This window comes from Corvus kubaryi, unplaced genomic scaffold (genome assembly GCF_017639235.1).
Source record: "Corvus kubaryi isolate FWS band 111438036 unplaced genomic scaffold, C.kubaryi_AGA036_p1.0 37328, whole genome shotgun sequence".
In the NCBI taxonomy this organism is placed as follows: Eukaryota; Metazoa; Chordata; class Aves; order Passeriformes; family Corvidae; genus Corvus; species Corvus kubaryi.
Genome location: NW_024581106.1, coordinates 1,657,309 through 1,678,322, shown reverse-complemented (window position 1 = coordinate 1,678,322; position 21,014 = coordinate 1,657,309). Strand labels below are relative to the sequence as shown.

Here is a 21,014-nt window from a genome sequence, read left to right as displayed (position 1 = left end):
ACAGAGCAGGTCAGAATAAAAAGTCAGTAAAGAAACATACTGCTATTCATAAGGAAACATAAAGAACATTTTTGATTGCCAGGTTATAGAACAGGTCCTATAGGAGGTCATATAATCAAAGGCATCGTTCTTTCCCCATTGCTTGCTTTTGAGAAGTAAACTTACCATTTTTTGTAGCGAGTTAATGTTATTAGATGCTAGCTTTTTAAGCAAAGCTGCTGGAAAAATTTCAGTAGAGGAGTTTGCATTTTGAAAATGCATTTTCACAGAAATGAAATGCTTTACAGAAATGTTAACACCAGTACAATCCTTCGAAGGAAAATAAAGGTACTCAAAGAAAGACTCCATGTTTTGCCTTGATACTACTAAAAGTTCAAAAGTTCATTTAAAAAGTATGAAATACCTTAATTTAAATTTCTATTTTTAATAGTTGCATTACATTAATATATTTTTAGTATTAGTATATTGAAAAAGGGAAAATTAATTTACCAGACAGATCTAATTCAAGGAAGATTTTTTTTCTTACATCAGATAGTAATGATAAATCACATTCTATCTCTTGTGTGGAAATGCAAGAATCAGTGGGTGTAACTAGATCTCAGCATCCCTCAGTTTAAACATTAAATTTCTTGTGAGAAGGGAGAGTTTATTTGGGAAGGACCTGGTCTAGACAGCCTACCAAATAGACAAAAGAACTTTTTTTTTAATTTATACAGAAAGACCTAGACCATAATTACTTTTTAGTTAAGATACGATTCACTCACATATTGGCAGTACTTGGTTCATTGTACTATGTGGTTAAGATTTTTTGTTATATCATAACATCTTAGAGGTCAGGCACTCTTTGAAGTTGTCCACAATGCAAGTTCAGCAGGAATTATCCTTTTTGACATAAGTACTAGGTATAACTTCTTGCTTCCAAAACATAATTTGGTGCTTTTATTCCAGAAAGAGTATGTGCTTAATGTGCATATGGTGGGCATATTTCTGTATCTATACCTTTGAATTACTAAAATGATGGTCATCAGTTCAATTTTTTCTTTCACAAAAAATTCGTCAATTATAACTTTTTCTAAAATGAGTATTTAATTTGACTAATTGACAGCTGGCTATACTAATTGTAATTTGATCTGGGTTTTGTTCTGTCTCTGAAGGAACCAAGACCTCGATAACCTCAGCAAAGAGAATCCAAGTTCTTTCACAAGTGACAAGGAGTAAGTCTTCAAAGTTCCTCAGGCCGTACTTTTCTAAGGCAGTGAGTAGTTTGCAACTATGAGAATGTCAGGAAAGGTAATGTTGCTAATCTGTAAAAAGTTCATAGATTAATAAGTAGCATTCCTTGTACAGCAAGATGAATATAAAAATACAGATTAATTCACTGGCATGTGCACTACCAGCTGAACAAGTACTACCTGTGGCAAACTTTCATACATGCCCTATGTGCTCCCACAATTAAACAGTTGCTGAAATATTCTGATACGGTTAGAGAAGGGGCAGTAAACAAAATACTGTAGAACTCATGGATGGTAAGTGTTGCCCAGCAAGATGTAACAAAGCATTTCAATCAGCAAGGGAAGTGATCCATAGAGAACAGCTTGAACTTTCTTTTCTGAATAGTGTGTCAGTTCAATGAGTTTCAAGCCAAGTTTCTGGAGGTCTGCAAGCAGCCCTCCAGCACAGAGAAAGGGATGAACTGGGGGGGTACTGTGCTACTAAGAGCTGTGTAATATTTGTCATACTGAGCACTCATATTCTACAGATAAATTTCAAGAACCGTGTTCTAAACAGTAACAGCACATAAATGTTGCCAACCTGTGCCCATCTATTTTGCAGTAGACAATCTTACATATATGCATACATGTACATATAGATATACACTTAGCACTAAACTCTGACTTAAGTATCTTTTTTTTTAAACGTTCATTCACAGAGAACTTATTAGGATAGAGTCCAAGGCTTTGAGACACTACTGAATTTTAGGAGTATCCAAAATTTTAAGCCTATCATGGATTGAAGTGACCAAACAATGAATTTCACAGAGCTAACTTGGCCTTTTGTTTTGCTCTCTACTTCTATTCAAAGAGAATCATGGGGCTTTTCTTACAGTAGTTACGGTGTTTTTCGTAAGTCATTCCATTCTCTAATTCATTGAACCATTTTAAAATAGTAAGGAAAACAGAAGAAAACCCTACCCTCTAGTTTAACTGTATTTATGAAATCAAAGAAAATGTTTCCTTTGTGTAAAATATGTGAATCTTCAGATACTAACATTTTCAACATACAGACATGATCAGTGCATTCATTGTTACACAGAGGTAATTTCTTGTCATTCCAGACACAAAATTTTGGACATTTGGCCATATATGTAGGTGTTATCTTAAGGAGCTAAAGTTTCTTAGTTTAAATAAAAAATCATTTTTTCAAATAAATGATGCAAACATGGATTAAGTAGCTTGGAATCTGCAAATTAATTCCAAATTCTTTGAAAGTTCATGTTTCTTCTTCACTGTCTTCATTGGCAAAGAACAATCTTAAACCATGGCATTGATACAATTTTAGAAAGCATTTTTATTTTCTTGGGTATACTAGATAATACTTTTTATAAATAAAGAAATAAATAGTACAGAACTTTATCTTGCTAGGGGAAAATTACAAACATTTTTTCTACAATAACATAAGTGTTTGCAAATTTTGAACATAAAATTAACTAACAATTTACTTTTTTCTTTTAAATGGGTGCATAAATATATTTCTTTCTTTTACGACATTTTATCCCTTCCTAGACAGGGGGAATATCTTAACAGTTCCATTTGGATTTCTTTCAGAGGAAAAGACCTTCCTGATTTTACTGGAAAAAACACTGCTGATCAGGAAAATAAGAGGCAAGCCTGTCATAATCTTTCCCTTATACACTTATAAAATATTTATGGTTGATTGGATATTAGCATTAATAGGTACTGTTCCATAAAAATCATTAGATTTTTATTTGTTTTCAAATGAGAACCACAGTGACCTTTTTTCAAACTTAAACGATTTGTCAATGGGTAATATCTTTTATTATAGAGCATTTAATATGCAATATTAATGTAAAATTATATTTTATATACATATGTTGACATATGAAATGTGTTATATTAAATAAGCTTTTTGTGGAGCCAATGATTGATGAGTTATTGGTATAAATGTGGCCATATAGACCTAGAGATTGTATACAACCCTAGATAACAGCAGTTGGAAGAGGGATTTGGGCTGGATATGGTAACAAAGCAAGGGACACACTTTGGCAGCCATTTCCATAGCTCATGGTACTGATGCCTGAACTGCATCAGAGTCTGTTTCTCAAGTTAAAATGACAGAGCCACAGTCAGTTTGGAAGATGTAGGCAGGACCTTCACCTGTAGTGTGGCACCACAATGTGACACAGTGGTCATAAGCTGAAACAAGACATTCTGACTGGATGTATGGATGGCTGTCCAGCAGTGGAGCAGCTTGCTTGGAGAGGTTGTGCCATCTCTCTCCTTGAAGGTTCTCCAGACCCAACTAGATGAATACCTGAGAAACCTGGTCTGACCTCAGTGCTGCCCCTGCTTGGAGCAGAAGGTTGGACTAGAGAGCTCCTGAAGTCCCTGAATTCCAGCCTGAATTATCCTGCAATACTATAATGGACTTGACATTTTTGAGTCATTTGTAATTCTTTTGCAGTGTCACATTGGAAAGAAAATGAAAAATATTAAAGCCTGAACAGATGACTACTCATTGTAGTCAGGAGTCTTACCTGAGAAATGCATACAATTTTTTCTTCTTCAATGTAAATAATTCAGTCCATTTAATATGTTTAGATTAAATGAAATACTTCTATTAATTCTGAAGTTTTTCTCACTTTCAGAGAGGAGGACCATGGTGATCACACTGAAGTAAAGTCTGCTGATGACCAAAGTAAAAAGTGGTGAGACTCAATTCATAGTTCTCTCTAAAGATTAATGATCAAATATCAAGACATGTAGCTGTTTAGGAGTATCAGAAAATGTGAGTTCCTAATATAAGCAAACAGAATTTGCCCAATGTGAGATATTTCATTATTTCTAAATTGTTTATTTTTATAAATAATAAATAATTTATAATTGATTATTTCTAAAATGTGCCTGATTAACCAAATATAACAATAAAGCTGCATGTATTTTGATAAGAAATGACTCAAGCCTATAATGTTTCATGGAGAATGAAAATGACTAGTGACAAGATCCTCCTAAGTATTTTTGTGTTTATCTAAGTGTTCTGTGAATTCAGCTGCTGGCATCTCAAACAAATATAAGTAAATGAATTCCCAGTATAAAAGCTTTACTGCTACTAAATTTCATTATTTACAAAAGGTAGGATCCATTTTGGTCAATTAAAGTGATATTAGGATTATGTTTTTAGGTACCAATCTGATGGTATCTTTTTTGAGTCTTCCATTTAGTTTTATATGCACATGAAGAGGAAGAAAATAACTATCTGTATACATAGGCAGTTTTACTATTTTTTATTAGAAAGTATTTTTATCCCAGCAGTTCCACTTGACAGTCTGACCAGGGAAGCATCTCCAGTGAAAGAGTTTCTTTCAGTTCTGACAGGGGCCTGCTCCATCAGGAGTTGGGCACAATGGAGGTGCTGCTTCTTGCAGCACTGCTCTGCATATAAAGCACAACAAGCACTGAGTGAGGGGCGTTCAGCAGAGCCTCAGTTCTTGGCAAGCTCGCTGAAATAATCAAGCTGCAGCCCACACATCCAGAGTTAAGGCATATAATGATCATGTTGTTCCAGAATATAACCTTTGGCAGAACCAAACAAGAGCAGCCTTTGTCTGAGCTGCTTTGTAAAATCATCAAAAACATTATTAGCACGTATACCTTAAATCCCATAATTTGTATGACAAGGTCTATTTTTATGTTTGTTTGCCTGACATGTTTTGTGGCGGGGAAAACTGCAGGAGGCTAGGGTTCTCTTGCTTGATCGTAGTCCTGCTTTTTGAAACAAGTCTACATATCTGTTTAGTTGGTCATTTCTAAAAACATAACTGTAGAATATCCAACAAAAGAAAATTTGGAACTAAAATATAGTAAGCCTAAGAATACAACATTATGGAATACTGAAAAGAAAATGTGGAATGCTATCAATGACTGAGACATTATTGCGCAGTTGAAAACCCCAGTGGGCACTTTGAGGAAACTAGAGTTCAATTAAAGTTAGATGAAGTTTCCAATATGAATATATATCAATATATCAGCATAAACTGGAAGACTTAAAATTACAGGTCAGTGACTGCATTATTTTTCACCAGCAACAATTTAACAAAAATAAGATAAATTTCTTTTACCAACAATTTAACAAAAATAAGATAAATTTCTTTTACCTACTTGTTCTAGTCCAAGCTTCTGCATTCATGACTTAGTGTAAATTAAAACTATGTAGCTGAAAATGATTTCTAAAAAGTGTTTCTTTTCTTGTTGTGTGGGTTCTTTTTTATTTTAGGATAATTGAGAAAGCATATGAAAACCCTCCAGGGGCTCCAAATAATCTCCCAGAAACAAACTACTCTAGTAACAGTGAAAGAAGGACCAGGTACTGTGGACAATGAATTAAGTAGCGTAATGTCTAAAGTGCCATTTCTTGGAAAAAAACTAATAAAAAACTTTTCTATGCAAGAAATTTAGGGTATGCTTGGAAGCTCACATTGGTCTCTGGAAACATGCCAGCCCCTTTCCAAATCTGCTTCCAGGATCCCAGGCACAGAAGGTCACAAATCCTAACTCTAGTGCACAGAGTGGGGAGCACAAGACACACCCTGAGTAGCTCTAGAAATGTAGCTGAAACATAAAATTTAGGACAGCAGCTAGGCCAGAATTCTTATATAATCAATAGAAAAAAGGCATTTCCTGAATGCTCTTATTTCTTATGAACTTGTTTCTTTGTGAGACTGTAAGGAAAACATTACACTCTTCACTCAAGTTCCTAAACCTTTATGGGACAAATCTGAACCCATGTATCATCAACCTAATCACTGAAACTGTGGCATGGGATTCTGACTTTTGACCAAGATCAAACTATTTTAAAAAACATTTTTCTTGCAATGCTTATGCTCTAGCTGGATTCTGCCTCTACAAACCCACATACTGCAAATCTGAGTGAAAAACGTGACGTAGGGATATTTAATAGAACTAGTTGAACACCAGGTCTGTTGGTAACAGGAAATAATTGAAATAAAAGAAATTATATCTTGTTCTTTAAGGTCAAAATTACTTTCAAGAAATATGACAACAAAAAATACAACATATAGTTCTGGAATGAAAGACCATTTTGGATTAGGAAAACCTCTCTTCTGTATCAATCCACTCATCTATATGGATTAATTAGGTGTTAATGTAGGAAGGATTGTTTAAAGACATAACCTATACGTTGTATTGCTGTATAACAGTTGCGAACTGCCTGAGTCAGGGCTGATGACTCAGCAGGGAGAGGAGAAATCTTCTACTGAGCCTTACTGACAGGGAAAGTAAAAGTCACAGTCTGGTACTTTATGGAACCTATGGTCAATGTCCGCATCCTTAACCTTATGCACACCTGATCCTTACTGTGGATATAAATGGGCCCAGAATCTTTAATCCCTGATATTCTTACATTTGCTGTAGGAGGTTAGAGTACAATTGAAATTTGTGTATTCTGAAAATTCGCCGTGACCTTGAAGGAAAATCCCATAAACTGACTGAGAATAAAAGCAAAGCCAAAGAGCATACAATTTAAAATGAAAAATGAATATTCAACAGGAAAATTATTTAGCATTTTTCAGAATTTTGCGCACATACAGGCTCTGAGTTATAATATTCTCTTTATCTTTGAAAGTCAAAATAGAGAACAGTAATAGAAGAATGGCAGGGCAAAGTGCTGAAATTTGCAATGTTACCTTACAGTTGACAGAATGTATACCCTCTACCTGAAGTTCTAATCCAAATTTAATTCATGAAAACTTATTAAATGAATGGTCTTTGTAGGTTATTCTTTCAGGTTTTATGCAGTAGGTTTATTGTTACAGAGGGTTTATTGTTAAGTAGGTTGCTGTATGAACAAGTCACACCATAGCAAGTAAAGGAGTGACTGATACGAACGGAAAGAAGGGACGTGATCAGATGCACAGTTCTCAGGCTATACTGGGACTCGGTTTTCACTTGGTGTCTCGTCAAGCTGTCAGACTATGCATTTATTTAAATGTTCTCAGTTTTCTTACTATTTCAGTTGACAAGGTTAGAAACTGATGCTTTGGAAATACTTTTTGCTGTAGCTTCAGCATTTTTTGTTTTATACACTCCAGTTACGGTTTTTTTTCCTAAGCTGTGGTTATATATATGTTTGTGTATTTCAACCATAATACCCCAGTCAGTTAGTAAAGTCCAAGGGATGCTCTTCTCTATAGGAGGACACTCAAGGAAAGTATTTTTCTCTATACAACTTCCCGTAACATAGTGTTACTTTCAGGCATGCAGCATGCAGATACCCATATTAAATTGAGTGTGCAATGCCTGAGATTCTGCAGTTAAATACAACAAGTTAAATAGAAGATTTGGGAAAAATAAGCTTAACAACAAAAAAAGAAGCACAGGCTCATACTTTACAGGAGTAGAGAAATTATACGCCTATGCCACTTTTCACTGTAGCAAGAAACTTTAGGCTAAATTGCATGACCAGTATACCCCACCCTGTGACATGTGTTGTGCACATTCTTGGTCAAGAGAATTTCTCAGCCAGAGAAACCCTTTCAAAAGGTGATCACTTAGCTTTAGTTTGCATTCCTACTTAGTAAGCTTACTTTCATCTCACCTGAAATGTAAATGACATCAAATGTTCATTTGATGAGATACATCCTCTGTGGTGAGCAAACCCAGGTTTGTTACATTCTGATTAAATAAAAAGCCTATTTTTATGTTCTATGAAACATTAATAAAACATTTATCATTTCAGCTTATCAGTAACTGTGCAATTTAAAGACTTTTCTGGTGTTGCACAGAAATCAAATAAGACATGTACTTTACAAAATACAGGTATGTAGAAAAGAGTATCTGAGCTTCATAAGACCTTACACATGTTATCAATCTGTTATATTTCCCTGAAAAAAACCCAGTGTTTGGTAAATACATGATTATAAACAATTGCTCCTAACATTGCAGAACATTATTCTAGAGTGATATGAATCATGTAATAATTACTAGATACCTTAAGAATTTCTGGAGAATAGGATAAATAAATCAATTCAGAAATCTTCAAAACATGTATGGCAATATTACTTCTTCAACTGTCGCATATATGTCCATCCCTTCCATGGAAACAAAACTGACATTTAAGTAACTTGGAAATGGGACTTTTAGAAATGGAAGATTTAACTTCCCTGATAATTAAAGTCAGTATGTTCCTTTCTACTCTGATATAAGGAACGATACAGTTACTGTAGTGAACACAAATCACACATTGAACAGCCTGTGCTACAAAAGACCCTCTCTCTAATTCTAGGGACATGTTGTAATTTTGTTTGGCTGTTTGACAGCTCTTTGAGGACAAGTGAAAGAAGCAGAGGAAAATGAAAAAATGTAGTCTGTCACCATTTTCTGATATGTATCATTTAGGCTGAGATATCAGCACAGGAAACCCAATACTGTTATGCAAATTCTGCTCAATGGGCTTGTGGATTTAATTTTGAAATGTTAAGAATCATTCAAAAATAGACCACAGTCTAAGGACGCTACATTACTAATATTACTATATTACTAATTTACACTTTTTATTTGATATCTTATTCTTGATGGTTGTAAAAAAAACCAGAAAAAGAACTCATCACAAAGTATGATTTTTTTTTTTACAAGCATGTTGTCTTAGTTTATTTTGCATATTAACATCAGTGTAGTGAAACCTTTAAGAAAATGTAGTACTGTATAGTGATTGCTATGCACTCTCTGCTTCACAGCAAATCATCATATGGTGCCTATGAAGAAAATATAACTGGAAATACTATCAAAACTGTTTATTCTACTTCTGATTGGTAAGTACACATTAATAACATCGTAGAGTACCAAAGGACACCGACATTTACATAAGCATTCAGGTCTTCAGACAAAAGAGCGCAGTGGAAGTCACCATCATGAGACAGCTTTTCATACAAAGCTCTCTTTCAGTGAGATCTTGCCATCAAATCATTACCACAGTTCAGCAGCCTAATATTATGTTAGGCTTGTCACAGCTGACATTTTAAAATATCTATAGAAACAAGAACCAATGCCTTAAGTGACAGACTTGGCTTTGTGATTCTGTAGGTTTCTATCTCAGGCAGCCGCTTACTCTGCAAAATTTCCTTCCTTTGTAAGGATGGTCTCTGTAACTCTGTAATGACCAAATTTATGTACAAATGTGGAGGAATAAGTTCACATGACAGTGCTGTTGAAAACTATTTTCACACCAGTAAGATTCAGGATATTTGCTCAGTCTGTTATAACTTACCTCATGGGGAAAAATAAGTAAAATTAAACCTGGAAATACCAAATCAGAAAATCTTGTATGCTTTCCAACATAAGGATGAGGAACTCTGGGGATGATTAAATATTAGTACAGTGGTTTGTCACTGACAGGAAAGGAGCAAGACCCATTGATTTTGTAATGCTAAACCAACACCAACAGTTATATCCAGATAAAGCAGAGAGTAATGCCACCATCACAGGAGCATGTGTATGACACCTGTCAACTAGAATGGAAAAAACACAGAAATGACATTTTTCCACTAATGGCCATTGTACAGTTATACAAATGTCTTTCCCACGCAGTGTGCTAACCTTATCAATTTTCTGCTTGAGATTTCAATAGCAGCTCTTTTTCTGACAGCTGATGTTATATTATACACACAGGAGTATAATTGGAAAAGATATATGTACATACTGCAGGAAGCCCTTGGGCATAGATGCCAAAATGATCTTAGATGCCTTGCAAATTTACTGTCACTCGACTTGCTTCAAGGTAAGAAGATTTCACCTGCTACCAAGAAATATAATTTGATTGTAATACCTGCATTATAGTACACATATAATAAGAGATTATTTAGACCTTAGGCCTTCTCCACCTGTGAGAATAAGAAGGCTTGAGACTGGAGGAGAAGGTTAATGTAGGAAATACTAATCTCTCCATTTCCCACTCTTCCCTACACAATCCCTTCCTTTTTCTTTCTATCGCCCAGTCTCCTTCTCCCTCTACTCTCCTTCCCCTTGCCTCTCCTCCCTTGCAACCATAAGCAGGATAAAGGATGCAGCTGAATGTATTCTTAGAGTCCTACATGTTTTCAAGCCTTCAAGTCTGATACAATGAATTACATCAACTTACACTTTCTTCATATTGTAAAATTTTATTCAGTTTTTAATGAAATTTTGTAAATGTTCTTCATTGACATCTAAAACAGTCTTAATTATTAAAAAGTAGGCAATTTTTTCCTATTTCCATTAGGAATGAAAGCACAAAATAAATTTTTTTTTGTTTGCAATTCCAAACCCTAAGCCTCAGCCTAAAATTTGCTCTTAAGCTTTTCTCAGGGTATGCCTGGCAGTGCTCAGTCCCATAGTCTGTCTTCTTTCTGCCTCATTTGTCCTATTTCTGCTTGCCTCTACACACAGAGTTTGTTGTTCTAACAAACAATACTTGGCAAAATCACTGCATTAGCATAGCTCATATTTCTGCCCAGTCCTGCACAGCTTTTACTTCTGCTTCTGACAGCAGTTCTCATCCCTATTTACCACATGAAAAGTAACACAAATCAGAATACAGCAGTAATGTTGCACTTCACATGTATGAAGCTGCACGTGCTTTTTGTTTACTGTGGACTTTCTGAGGTCTGTGAGCACTAGAAAAGCAATTTCTTCATGGGAACCACTATGTAATACCTCCTTCATACTATTATTACAAGTAAATATAAACTTCGGTCTGCTTCCATCTTCTTTAGACAGATCAACCCACATAAAGAAGAATGGGCTTTTCATTAGTTAGGAATAGTAACATGTTGGCAGTAGCTGAATTATCTGTTAAATATTTATGCTTATTTTTTAAACTATACATTTTTTTGTTACCTACTATCAACTGGGGACCTGTCTGGCCAGGAATATTCAGCTTAATTTTTGTATAACTAAAAACTTATGAAAGCATTGGCAAAAAAATTAGACAATTGATGTAGGTCTGTGGTTGATGCTTGTAGTTATGTATTTAGCTAAGTAGTGCAATTTGTCATCATTAATACTCATTTAGTTCCTTAAAAATACCCTGTGTCCATTAGAGATTTGCACACAGCTGACAGCAGTACACCATCTTCATTTCCTTTTAAAGGTATATACCAAAAGTGTAAAAATTCTAGCTAATATTGGTGATCAAAGCTTTGAAGACATGGCCATCCTTTTGCTGATTTGAACAAAGAAATATAAGATGAGTGAAGACAGCAGTTTGTTTCAATAGCACCATAATACTAATGCTGATTTTTACTTGTGAGTGGATAAAATAGCTGAAGAAACCAGAATTTACTGTTCTTTTATTAGATTTAAATACATACATAAATAAATAATATTATCTGGGTATCAAGATCCTAGTTGCTGTATAAAATTACCATGCTCCTTGATCCATTGTAGGCTTTCTTTGTGATCTTGGTAAGGCAGCCTCTGTGTGTATCTGTGTATTTTCATATGTGAAACATGGGCAATGCTCCTCGACCTCAAAAACTAGCTTTTTTTGAGGCATTTGTGAAAGCAGTGTCCAGATACTGCAAGAATGGGAGACCTGGTTAACTGTTAAGATAAAGCGACATAAAATATTTTGAAATAAGCAGGTTTAGATTCTTTAAGAGCTACTCTGAGTTGGATCTTTATGTGTGATCTTGCAATTCTTTTACTCAGTGAAGAAAGAAAAGGATCTCAAAATGTTGATTCATCTTCTTGTAGGATAAACCCCTAAGCTAAGAAAGAGCAAGTACCCTTTGGAATTTCTGAGTAAAGGACAGGATTATTGAGTATAATGAGTACCTAGGCAACCAGTTGAGACATTGGTATCTGATTTTTTAGATGTCTAAAGATGAGACAGTCAGATACCTAACTTCGTGTTCTCTGAAACTACTCTTCCAGAGATCATTTTTTATCCTGTAGTACTAATAACCCCTATTCTGGTCTGGGGCTGCTTGTTTCCTAAAGGAAAGCATGCTGGGTATGAGTATTAGAGAAATTTTTCATTTTACTTTTTCTTCATTCTTTGACTGGTGTGTTGAAGTGCGAAGTATGTAAGAGACCTCTGGAAGATCTAAAAGCTGGAGACAGCATTTGGATTTACAAACAAACTGTGCACTGTGAGCCTTGCTATTCCAAAGTTAAAGGTAAGGCACAAGACATAAAATACTGAATGTAGGAAAAACAATTTAGTGAACTTCATTCAGATGACTTCAATATATGACAACACAGCTGTTGCTTTTGCTCATTTGTGCGAACTTAAACTTTTTCAAAGTATACAGTTCAGTAAGTCTGGGTGCTTAGGATGATATCCAACCCCAGGACCTAGACACAATTATGTTGTATCTGTGAGGGAGATCTTGGTCTCATTGCAAGTTCATCTCTTCAGGTGTCACTGCAGAGTTGTACCTATGCAATCAGTAGAGACACCTGGAGTGAGGCAACGGCACCTTGCCCTGGAAGTGAGAATAAATTGCAAGGCCATGTGAGAATCAGATTGTTCTATTGAAATGAATAAGACAGGGTTCAGAGGTATTTTCACCTAGTGGAGTAATTGTGACCAGTAGAGAGAAGATACAAAATCCATGAAATCATAACAAAAATATTGCACTGTGATTGTGATTCTTAACTTTGTGAGGAGCAAAGTGAGCAAAAAAATGTGCAAGGCAGGGAAAAATAAACATTTTGTTTTATTAATTTTTCTAGAAGTTGCTAGATTTTAAGTCTTCTCTCTTCATGGCAATCATTATTTCGTAATACAATAAATCAGTACCTCTGTACCAAATTAAGGCAAACAGAGATGTAGATGAAATGCTCTGATAAGCTGGTTTTCAACTATGTAATTCTGAGATAAGATCATGTTAACTAACTAAAATTATATTAAAAATTTGTTTTCTGAAAATAGTTTGTATTATTAAGCCATTGCAAAATCTGATGGGAATGGTGAATTTTGCAGCTAATCAGATTAGAAAGTTAATAAGGCATGGTAACAGTTATAACACTGTAGAAAGACATACCAAGGGTCTGTATACTAAGCATAATAAATTGACATGTCCTATTTTATGAAATTACAAGATAAACAGTCGTACTTCAGTAGACATTCTAAAAAAGAAAAAAAAATTCTAAAGTTTCCTTGTAGGACATTTAGAGTATACTGCTTTGCTTGGCATCTCTGACCAATCTTTTCTCTCTTGCAGAAAAATGGATCTACTAATTTTGACATACAGAACGCATGATGAAGAAGTTACTGTTGTTTAGTTAATTGTACTGGCCTGTTAATTCAAAACACTGTGGGAAATTATTCACTTTTACTTCTGGGAGTTTTCTAAATGAAATCCTACTGCATGGTTATCAAAGGAATTAATTTAACGAGAATTTAGATGCACTTTCATACACACATTGCAGGAAGCAAAACAAGATATTGGTCAGTATATTTATCAGATCTGTGAAATCACAAAATCGTACGTAAAATCAATGATAAATTACTGAAATTTTCTGAATGTCAGGACACTCCTACATATTTTGAAGGGGCTTCATACATGTTTTGAAGGGTATGTATTTTCTTTTGTGAAAACATATCTCCTCCAATATAAAGATCTGTTGGCTTACTATAGCATGAACGGGATTCATCTCGTCAAGATTAGCTATTTAGAAGTCAGCAATTCAGTTTAAACTAGTGTTTTCATGAAGAGGGATGTGGGTTCATACTCCACCTTCAAGGAGAGACATCAACCTCCAGAGGAAGGTTCCTCTCAAGTAACTTAAATTATAAGTTTGAAATGAAACAAATCATCTTTGGAAAATGCATCTCTATTACTGCAGGAGGATTCTAGACAAAAATTGATAGAGGGTTTTAAGTAGAACAACCCCACTCCATGTTTGTAATTTTGGTAACTATTTTATCATCATTTTTTTAAGAAGTGCACACTTAATAGTTGACATGAAATACATACTTTGCATGACATTATGCTGTATTTGTCTTTCCTACTTTATTAAATTGACTATCTAAACACTTTGGATGGATTCATCTCGCCTAAATTTATATATCTACAGTGTAGACTTTTGTTTCTGAGTAACTTGATCTATTCTGTCTTATATAGAGAAGCAGACATTTTTAGGAAGCAATTCAATTGGTCAGATTGCAAACGTCCATTTTACTGTGACGTTAACCCTGTATGAATGCACATCTTACTTCCACAGTTTGCAAAGGAACCTGGAATGAAGAGCTCAGATTTCTAGACATCTACACTAGGTCAGATACACTCCTTCCTTTGAGACTACAGTGAAAGTATTTTCCTTTTGGAGAGTATATGTGTATACAAGTATAGAAATCAAAAGAAGAATTCATGCTTTGTTGTAATATGTTGCCGAAAATAATCAATAGTTCAGTAGCTTACTGGACAGACGAAGGTATTGACTACTAGTCTTTGTCATGAGATGCTTAGAAGATTATGGTTATTCAGAACTGATTTTTCTGCCTTACATCTCAGTTTAAAAGGACTTCCTGGATATGACCATGACAGAGTTAGTGTTTGGAGGCTACTGGACCTAGGCAAGAGCTTAGAAGCATGTGAAGTATTAAAGCCATAGATTAATAATGGTGAGTGGCTGTCCCAGTCAAATTCTCTCTCCATGACTGCACATTTCATAGTGGAGGCAGGAGGTATGGATGTCAGTGTAATTTAAACCATTGGGCCTGCAGCTGGATAAGGATGTAATCGATCTTGTCTGGCTTAAAGGATGTTCAGACTGATTATGCAATGGAGACATGAGACAGTAGATATTTTGTTTTGTTAATTTTATGAATACCTTATGAATTAATGTCAATAGCTCAAATAAATCTGTAGTTATTGATATTTTTTTTCTGGTGTGTGCCTCTTGCTGATGACATATCCTAGTTAAACTGTATTTGTTATAACCCTGTGTTTTACCAGGAAACAATGATATTTGCACAACAAGGTGAAAAAAGTAGTGGCAAAATTTTAATGTCACAAATTCGGTCCTTTTGAGAGACCAACAGTTATTGCTAAAGCCCAGTTACAATAGAAGATGTTAGACATTCATTTGAGCCAGCACATTAGAATCTAGGACTTCCCAGTGTTTGAGGGGATGAGAGATTTTAGTTCACTCCCCTAGAGACCAGGAGCTCTGGATGAAAATATCTGCTACTTAAATGCTCACTGACAGAGAAGTAGCAATAAGAAACAATAAATAATAATTCTGTGCTCATTAAGTCATTTTACCATGTGGTTTTTTGTTAGTTTTTATTGTATGTTGTAAATTGGCTAAGAAGAAACACCAGGTTTGTGATTTACCATATAAAATCTGGCATAGCAGTACTCATTAAGAAAAATCATATTAACATCTCAATACCAATGTATCAAAACTTAAATGTTTTTTGTCCTTTTTGCATATCATTAGTCTGTGGTGTTTCATTTCCCTTTGACTAGTCCTTCCATGAAACAATTCAAATGAAGAGTTTGCTGGCAGCTGTTTTAATGAACGTGTTATTTTCAATAATGCATTAAATTAGACTGAAAAGCTGTATTGAGAGATGATGTACTAAATTATGTGGGGGTTTGTGATTCATCAGGCCCATTTTTTTCAGTGTGTAATGGATACTTCATTTTACAAAGCTGGGGCATTGCTCTACCAGGAGAGGAATCAGCAATCAGAGGAAAGGAGTGAAATAATGCATATAATGCAAATTGATGCATTTAAATATGTAGATTGCTTCAAAGCTACTGATATTTACAAGAACAAGGAATGTCATAAGAACATCTTTGCTGTGTTAATATATTCTGTTGTATCCTGTGTAGGTTCTCAGAGAACACTCAGCCTGAGCATCCCTCCCTATCAGTGCTTGACACAGGGTGACAAACATCTCTAACACTGTCCTCTCATCCTCTTCCTCTTGAAATAAACATCCCTGTCAGTTTGACAAGACGTACTCTCTGTTACTTCACAGTCTCCTTAGCTAGGCTTGTAAAGAACATCAAATGGATCTCGCATTTATTCCGTAGGTCACCTCTATTCCTTGCTTCTTTGCATAGGGATGTGTGTAATGTTGGGATAGCTTCAGGTGTTCAGTATGTTTATTCAGAACAATAAGGTCAGAACTCTGCTACTCCACTTGCCTTCCCTGATATTTGGTATTTTAACACAATCCTGTTGTTTAGAATTAAAAATACCCACTTTCTTGGTTGGTTTTACTTTCTGACCATACTTGCATATTGCTCATTGTAGCTACTCTGATACACCAGGAGGTGCTTTCAGTCTAGTTGACACCAGATTACAAGGGACAAATGTCTCCTTTTCTTCCTTCTGCTGCACCAAAACACCTCATTTTTCTTCACAGCAGCAGAGACATCCATCATTCCATAAAGCCAAAACATAAAGAGACCTAATATTTAGGTAGGTTTGATGTGCTGAAGTCTGAATAGCTCTGTTTAGCTGCTTAATTGATGCAGAACAACTGAGTTCTTAAACTGATAAGGTATTTCTTTCTTTGACTTCAAAAGCCTTCTGTTTTGCGCTTTGCCTGCTCTGAGCAACTCGGCTCTAATATCTTACACCAGTAAAACTAGGACTTACAAACAGTCCTTGCATTTCAGGGAGAAGAATCTGCAGATACTCTCAAAATATGTTTGGCACAATCATACCTTCTTGGACATCGCAGTAACTACCACCTTTTAAAACCTTGGAGATGGTGTTCTCCTCGGAACATGTGAACTGGGCCCAGAAATTGGGTGTGCCAACTTCAATTTCTCCCCCAACATACCTAAGCAGGTTGTGTAACACAGTAGAACAGCTGGGTGTGTGGGATAAACAAGATGTTCCCGGCAGTCTTTTTGCCATGTTCCCTGCCCAGTGCAGCGTGGATCCTTATGGCTCATGTTCCACTGGATAGCCACACTGCTTGCACATTCATTACATGCTTATTGATAACTCAGGAATGACTACTGAATAAAAAATACATAGTCCTGGGAGCAAAAACCAAATCCTGGAACTTCACCATCTCATCCAAGTGGTCTAATTCATAATGAAAAGCCATATGAATGATTAGAGGGGTTGTCTACACTCAGATTTGGCTTGAGTAGGACAGTGAGGGAGTGGAATTTTGAGGGGGATTTCATCTCAAGACTATTACTAATACATCTTCATATGATGATCTCTTCTTAGTCTCGGTATCTTCTTTGTCTTTCCAGCCTCTGAGCTCTTTTGGACAGGAACTCTCTCCTGTTTCTGCAGTGTCCAGCATGGCAGTGGCCTCTGGATGGTACTGCTGTACCTATATGAGTGATCCAAGAAAAATTCAGTTTACCTCCCTTTCCAAGCAAGCTGCTTGAAAATGGCATATTTTTTCATGGGGTTTTATAAGTGTGTCAGTTATAAATTGACAACGACAGTCTTGTAGGCTGTGCCAGGACTTGAAAGCGACTGTTTTTGTCCTGTTAGAATCAATATCTGAATATAATCATGCCAAAAGCACTTGTCTGAGTCTTGGCATTACTGTGCAGTCATCAGACATCTGTTTAGGGAGCTTAGACAGCTATTGTGGTCAAAACAATTGGCAGCCAACATTTTAAAACTACCTACTCAGGAAAAAAGAAGACACAATCAGTTCTGAAAAGAAAGGACAAAATTTTTCTGGCATTCAAGCCATTTTTCCACATGTTCAAATACTAAAGCAGAAAAGGGAGAAAATATTATGAAAAAGATGAAAGTATTATGGAAATAAGTCAATTAAGGAATTTTTAAATTAATAGTGTTGTTGTAAATAATGGTACCATTGAAATTAATAGTCAAACTTGACTGTAAGATGAACATTCCAGAAAACATTGGTCTGTCTTCATATTTTCTGGTTCCTCCAGGGAGTTTCCACCCACGGAACTTTGAATTACATTATCCCTGTATGTAGCTCAAATCTTGGAATTAAGAATGAGAACCCAGCTAACCATATTGGTAACATTGTAATTTCAAATAGCCAAATATTTAAACAATACTTGGGATATCTACAGAAGTATATGACTGATCATGCATTTGGACACTGTTTTTATCTGTTTTCACAATTGAGAATGCATTTGAGCATTGACTTTATCCATTTGCCCCAGTGATATACGTGAAAGTAACAGTAAAGCCTTTTGTAGCAAAACACCAGTTTTCTCACAGCAGAATTCTGTCTGGGAACAAGCATACCAATTTTGACATGACTGACATGTGCAGAAAGCTGCAGGAGGAAAGCCAGGAAGGAACAGTATTTCTTCTGCCTCTTCCACTCTAGTGAGAGATGTCCCAGATACCCAGTCAGAGGAGGGCACATACTTGGAGAACTGTGGTTTCTGGGATTTCATTCGGAGACCACCTTAAAAACTCCCCTGCCTTCTAATTCAGAATCAGAATCTCCTCAGTAGGAACATAAATGAAACAGGGAGCGAAGATAGTAGGGGCTTTGCTTCCCATAATGAAATCGGAACAAACACAAGGAAAAGATCTAGCTAAGAAGAATACACTCTTTTTGTAATACCACAATTCATACACCCTTCATCAATCCAGTGAATGTACTCAAGAAATACCTTTGCTGTATTGCATTTCTTCTATTTCCAGATTGCCCCAGAAAGGGCTGATTTTAGACCAGCCCTCCCCCAGCCCTGGAAGTGTGTCTGACACTGACTGCACATCTCCAGGACGGACAAAAGGGACCCAGAGGGAGAAAGACTGATAGATCCATCACCACCTGTGATAGAGCCCTCACTGCCTGGACCCAGGAGTTCTGGTATTTTTATGTCAGTTTTATGCCAGTCTAGTGATGTTACAGGGAAGATCTTGAGTACCCTACAAGTTATACAGTTTATGGAACAGAGGGTCTAGAAAAAAGTTTGGACTAAGGTTTTCTAACTGTACCTAAATTACCATCTAGGTATCTCAGCCATTTTATCGTATCTTTTGTGATTGAGTGGGTTATAGATAGTGCAAGGACACGTTTTTACGTGCTAGGCTTTTTTTTTTTTCATCCCATCTGAGAGTAAAAAAGATAAAAATAAATTACACGGGCTTTTCTGGCTATTCAGCAAAGATTCTTGCTTGGCCAAACTGAAACTGGATGAAAGTTCAGTTACTTATTTTTAAACCATTCCCTATCTAAAAATCTAACACACCCACTTTGACTCAAGAAAAGCCTTTCAAGCAACTGCAAATTTTCTTTTGACATGGTGCCACTCAGATGTGCTATCTCAAGCACAATTCTCAATTACTGCTGGACTGAGGGGTTTTTGTATTATTTAATTTTTCCTACATACATCACATAACCAAAGCTAAGCATATTGCTGTTTATTTTTTTAAGATGATAACTTCTAAACCACTTTGCAACATCATAAAGCCTTCAGTCTGTTTGTGTATACTTACTAATATTTTGCAAACTGTAAAAATCACTTATGTATCCACATGATGGACTTGCTGACATGGATCATAATTTTTTCCCCCTTTTTTGCAAAGTTGACGAATTTCTTGAATCTCTTTCCCCTACTATATGCAAATAGACAAAAGTAAAGATGACAGAAGATGAAGAAAAGGAACAAAAAAAGGAAAAAATAATAATCAGGATTAGTTGAACCCTTTAGTATATTCACGTCATCATGAAATACGGCATTTTTCCTGAATCAACTGCCACTGTTCCCTGAAAGTAAGTCAAGCTGAAATCTGGAGTCTTGGTAGAAGGTGTGTCATGGATTTTTAGCCTCCTGGAGAGAAGCTGCATTTCTTTCATTGTGATCTTCAGTACTTCACACTCAAACAGCCTTTCAAAAACTTTACTCCTACACTATCAGCTCATTTATTAACAACCTTGAACACCACATCTCCCCCTCAACCTCCTCTTTCTTATTCATCAGTGGTAAACTAAATTATACTCTCCAATATACTTGTATACTGGAGACAATGTAAATACTCAAACTTCTTTGAAAGTCTAATTAGTCTTTGTTATCGATGAAGACTCATTAGGAAGAAACCCATCCTGATTTGCAAGATTCAGGCTGATGCTTTCAGTTTATAAGAAAGGGAAGGAATGGGAAGGGGGGGAGGGAGGGAGGGCTAAAGCATTTGAAAGTCAGAGTGATTTGATAACAATCAAATAACAACCCATTGAACATGAGCTGTCATGGATAACTCTGTCTAGATGGATCTACAAACTAACAGACCCTAAGCTTAATTCATAGACAGTATCTTTGGATACCATAAGCACTGGTTTTCTGGAGCAATTTGAGGTCACTGAAATGATGACATTTTGGATTTGTTCCTATAGTAAATCCATTCTAATGGTGATTACAATGTACTTCAATTTAATATTAATTAAATAAAGAAAAAGCCTGAAGGAACCATGGTAGTTCAGAGAAGGAGACAGTATAAAAAAAGAGAAAGTCAATTAGCCTGAAATTAGCAACAGCTAGGAAGTCAAAATGTTTGCAAGAGACATTGAGAATGAAGAATCCATGTTGTAACTTCAGGAAAATGTTTAATTGCTCAAATAATGCAGAGTAAATGTATAACTTTAACAACACAAAATTGCTAAGTCTAGGTAGTACCTATGCAAAAACTCTATGGCAGCTCAAGTGTGACATTGTTGAAGTTCTCACATTTACTCTACTGTTCAAAGCAGGATTGGTGCCAAATTGGAAGCATCGGCTGGGACACCAGCCTTGAAAAAAAACCATGAAAACTGCTCTGGGGAACTACATTTCAGTTAGTCTTGTTCTT

The 21,014-nt window shown here is 35.8% G+C and overlaps 1 protein-coding gene across 6 annotated transcripts in view; it reads left to right on the top strand.

The window, feature by feature from the left end:
• Positions 1 to 15,118, top strand: part of SCEL (sciellin) — a 69,689-nt gene extending 54,571 nt beyond the window's left edge. For all 6 annotated transcript variants that reach the window (XM_042029614.1, XM_042029613.1, XM_042029612.1 and 3 more), the window contains 8 exons: positions 1,155 to 1,214; positions 2,826 to 2,882; positions 3,887 to 3,946; positions 5,512 to 5,601; positions 8,990 to 9,064; positions 9,921 to 10,029; positions 12,307 to 12,409; positions 13,460 to 15,118. In XM_042029614.1, coding sequence (XP_041885548.1) covers positions 1,155 to 1,214; positions 2,826 to 2,882; positions 3,887 to 3,946; positions 5,512 to 5,601; positions 8,990 to 9,064; positions 9,921 to 10,029; positions 12,307 to 12,409; positions 13,460 to 13,476 — 571 coding nt within the window. In that variant the 3' untranslated portion in view covers positions 13,477 to 15,118. The remainder of the gene's footprint in view (positions 1 to 1,154; positions 1,215 to 2,825; positions 2,883 to 3,886; positions 3,947 to 5,511; positions 5,602 to 8,989; positions 9,065 to 9,920; positions 10,030 to 12,306; positions 12,410 to 13,459) is intronic.
• Positions 15,119 to 21,014: the final 5,896 nt, after the last annotated feature.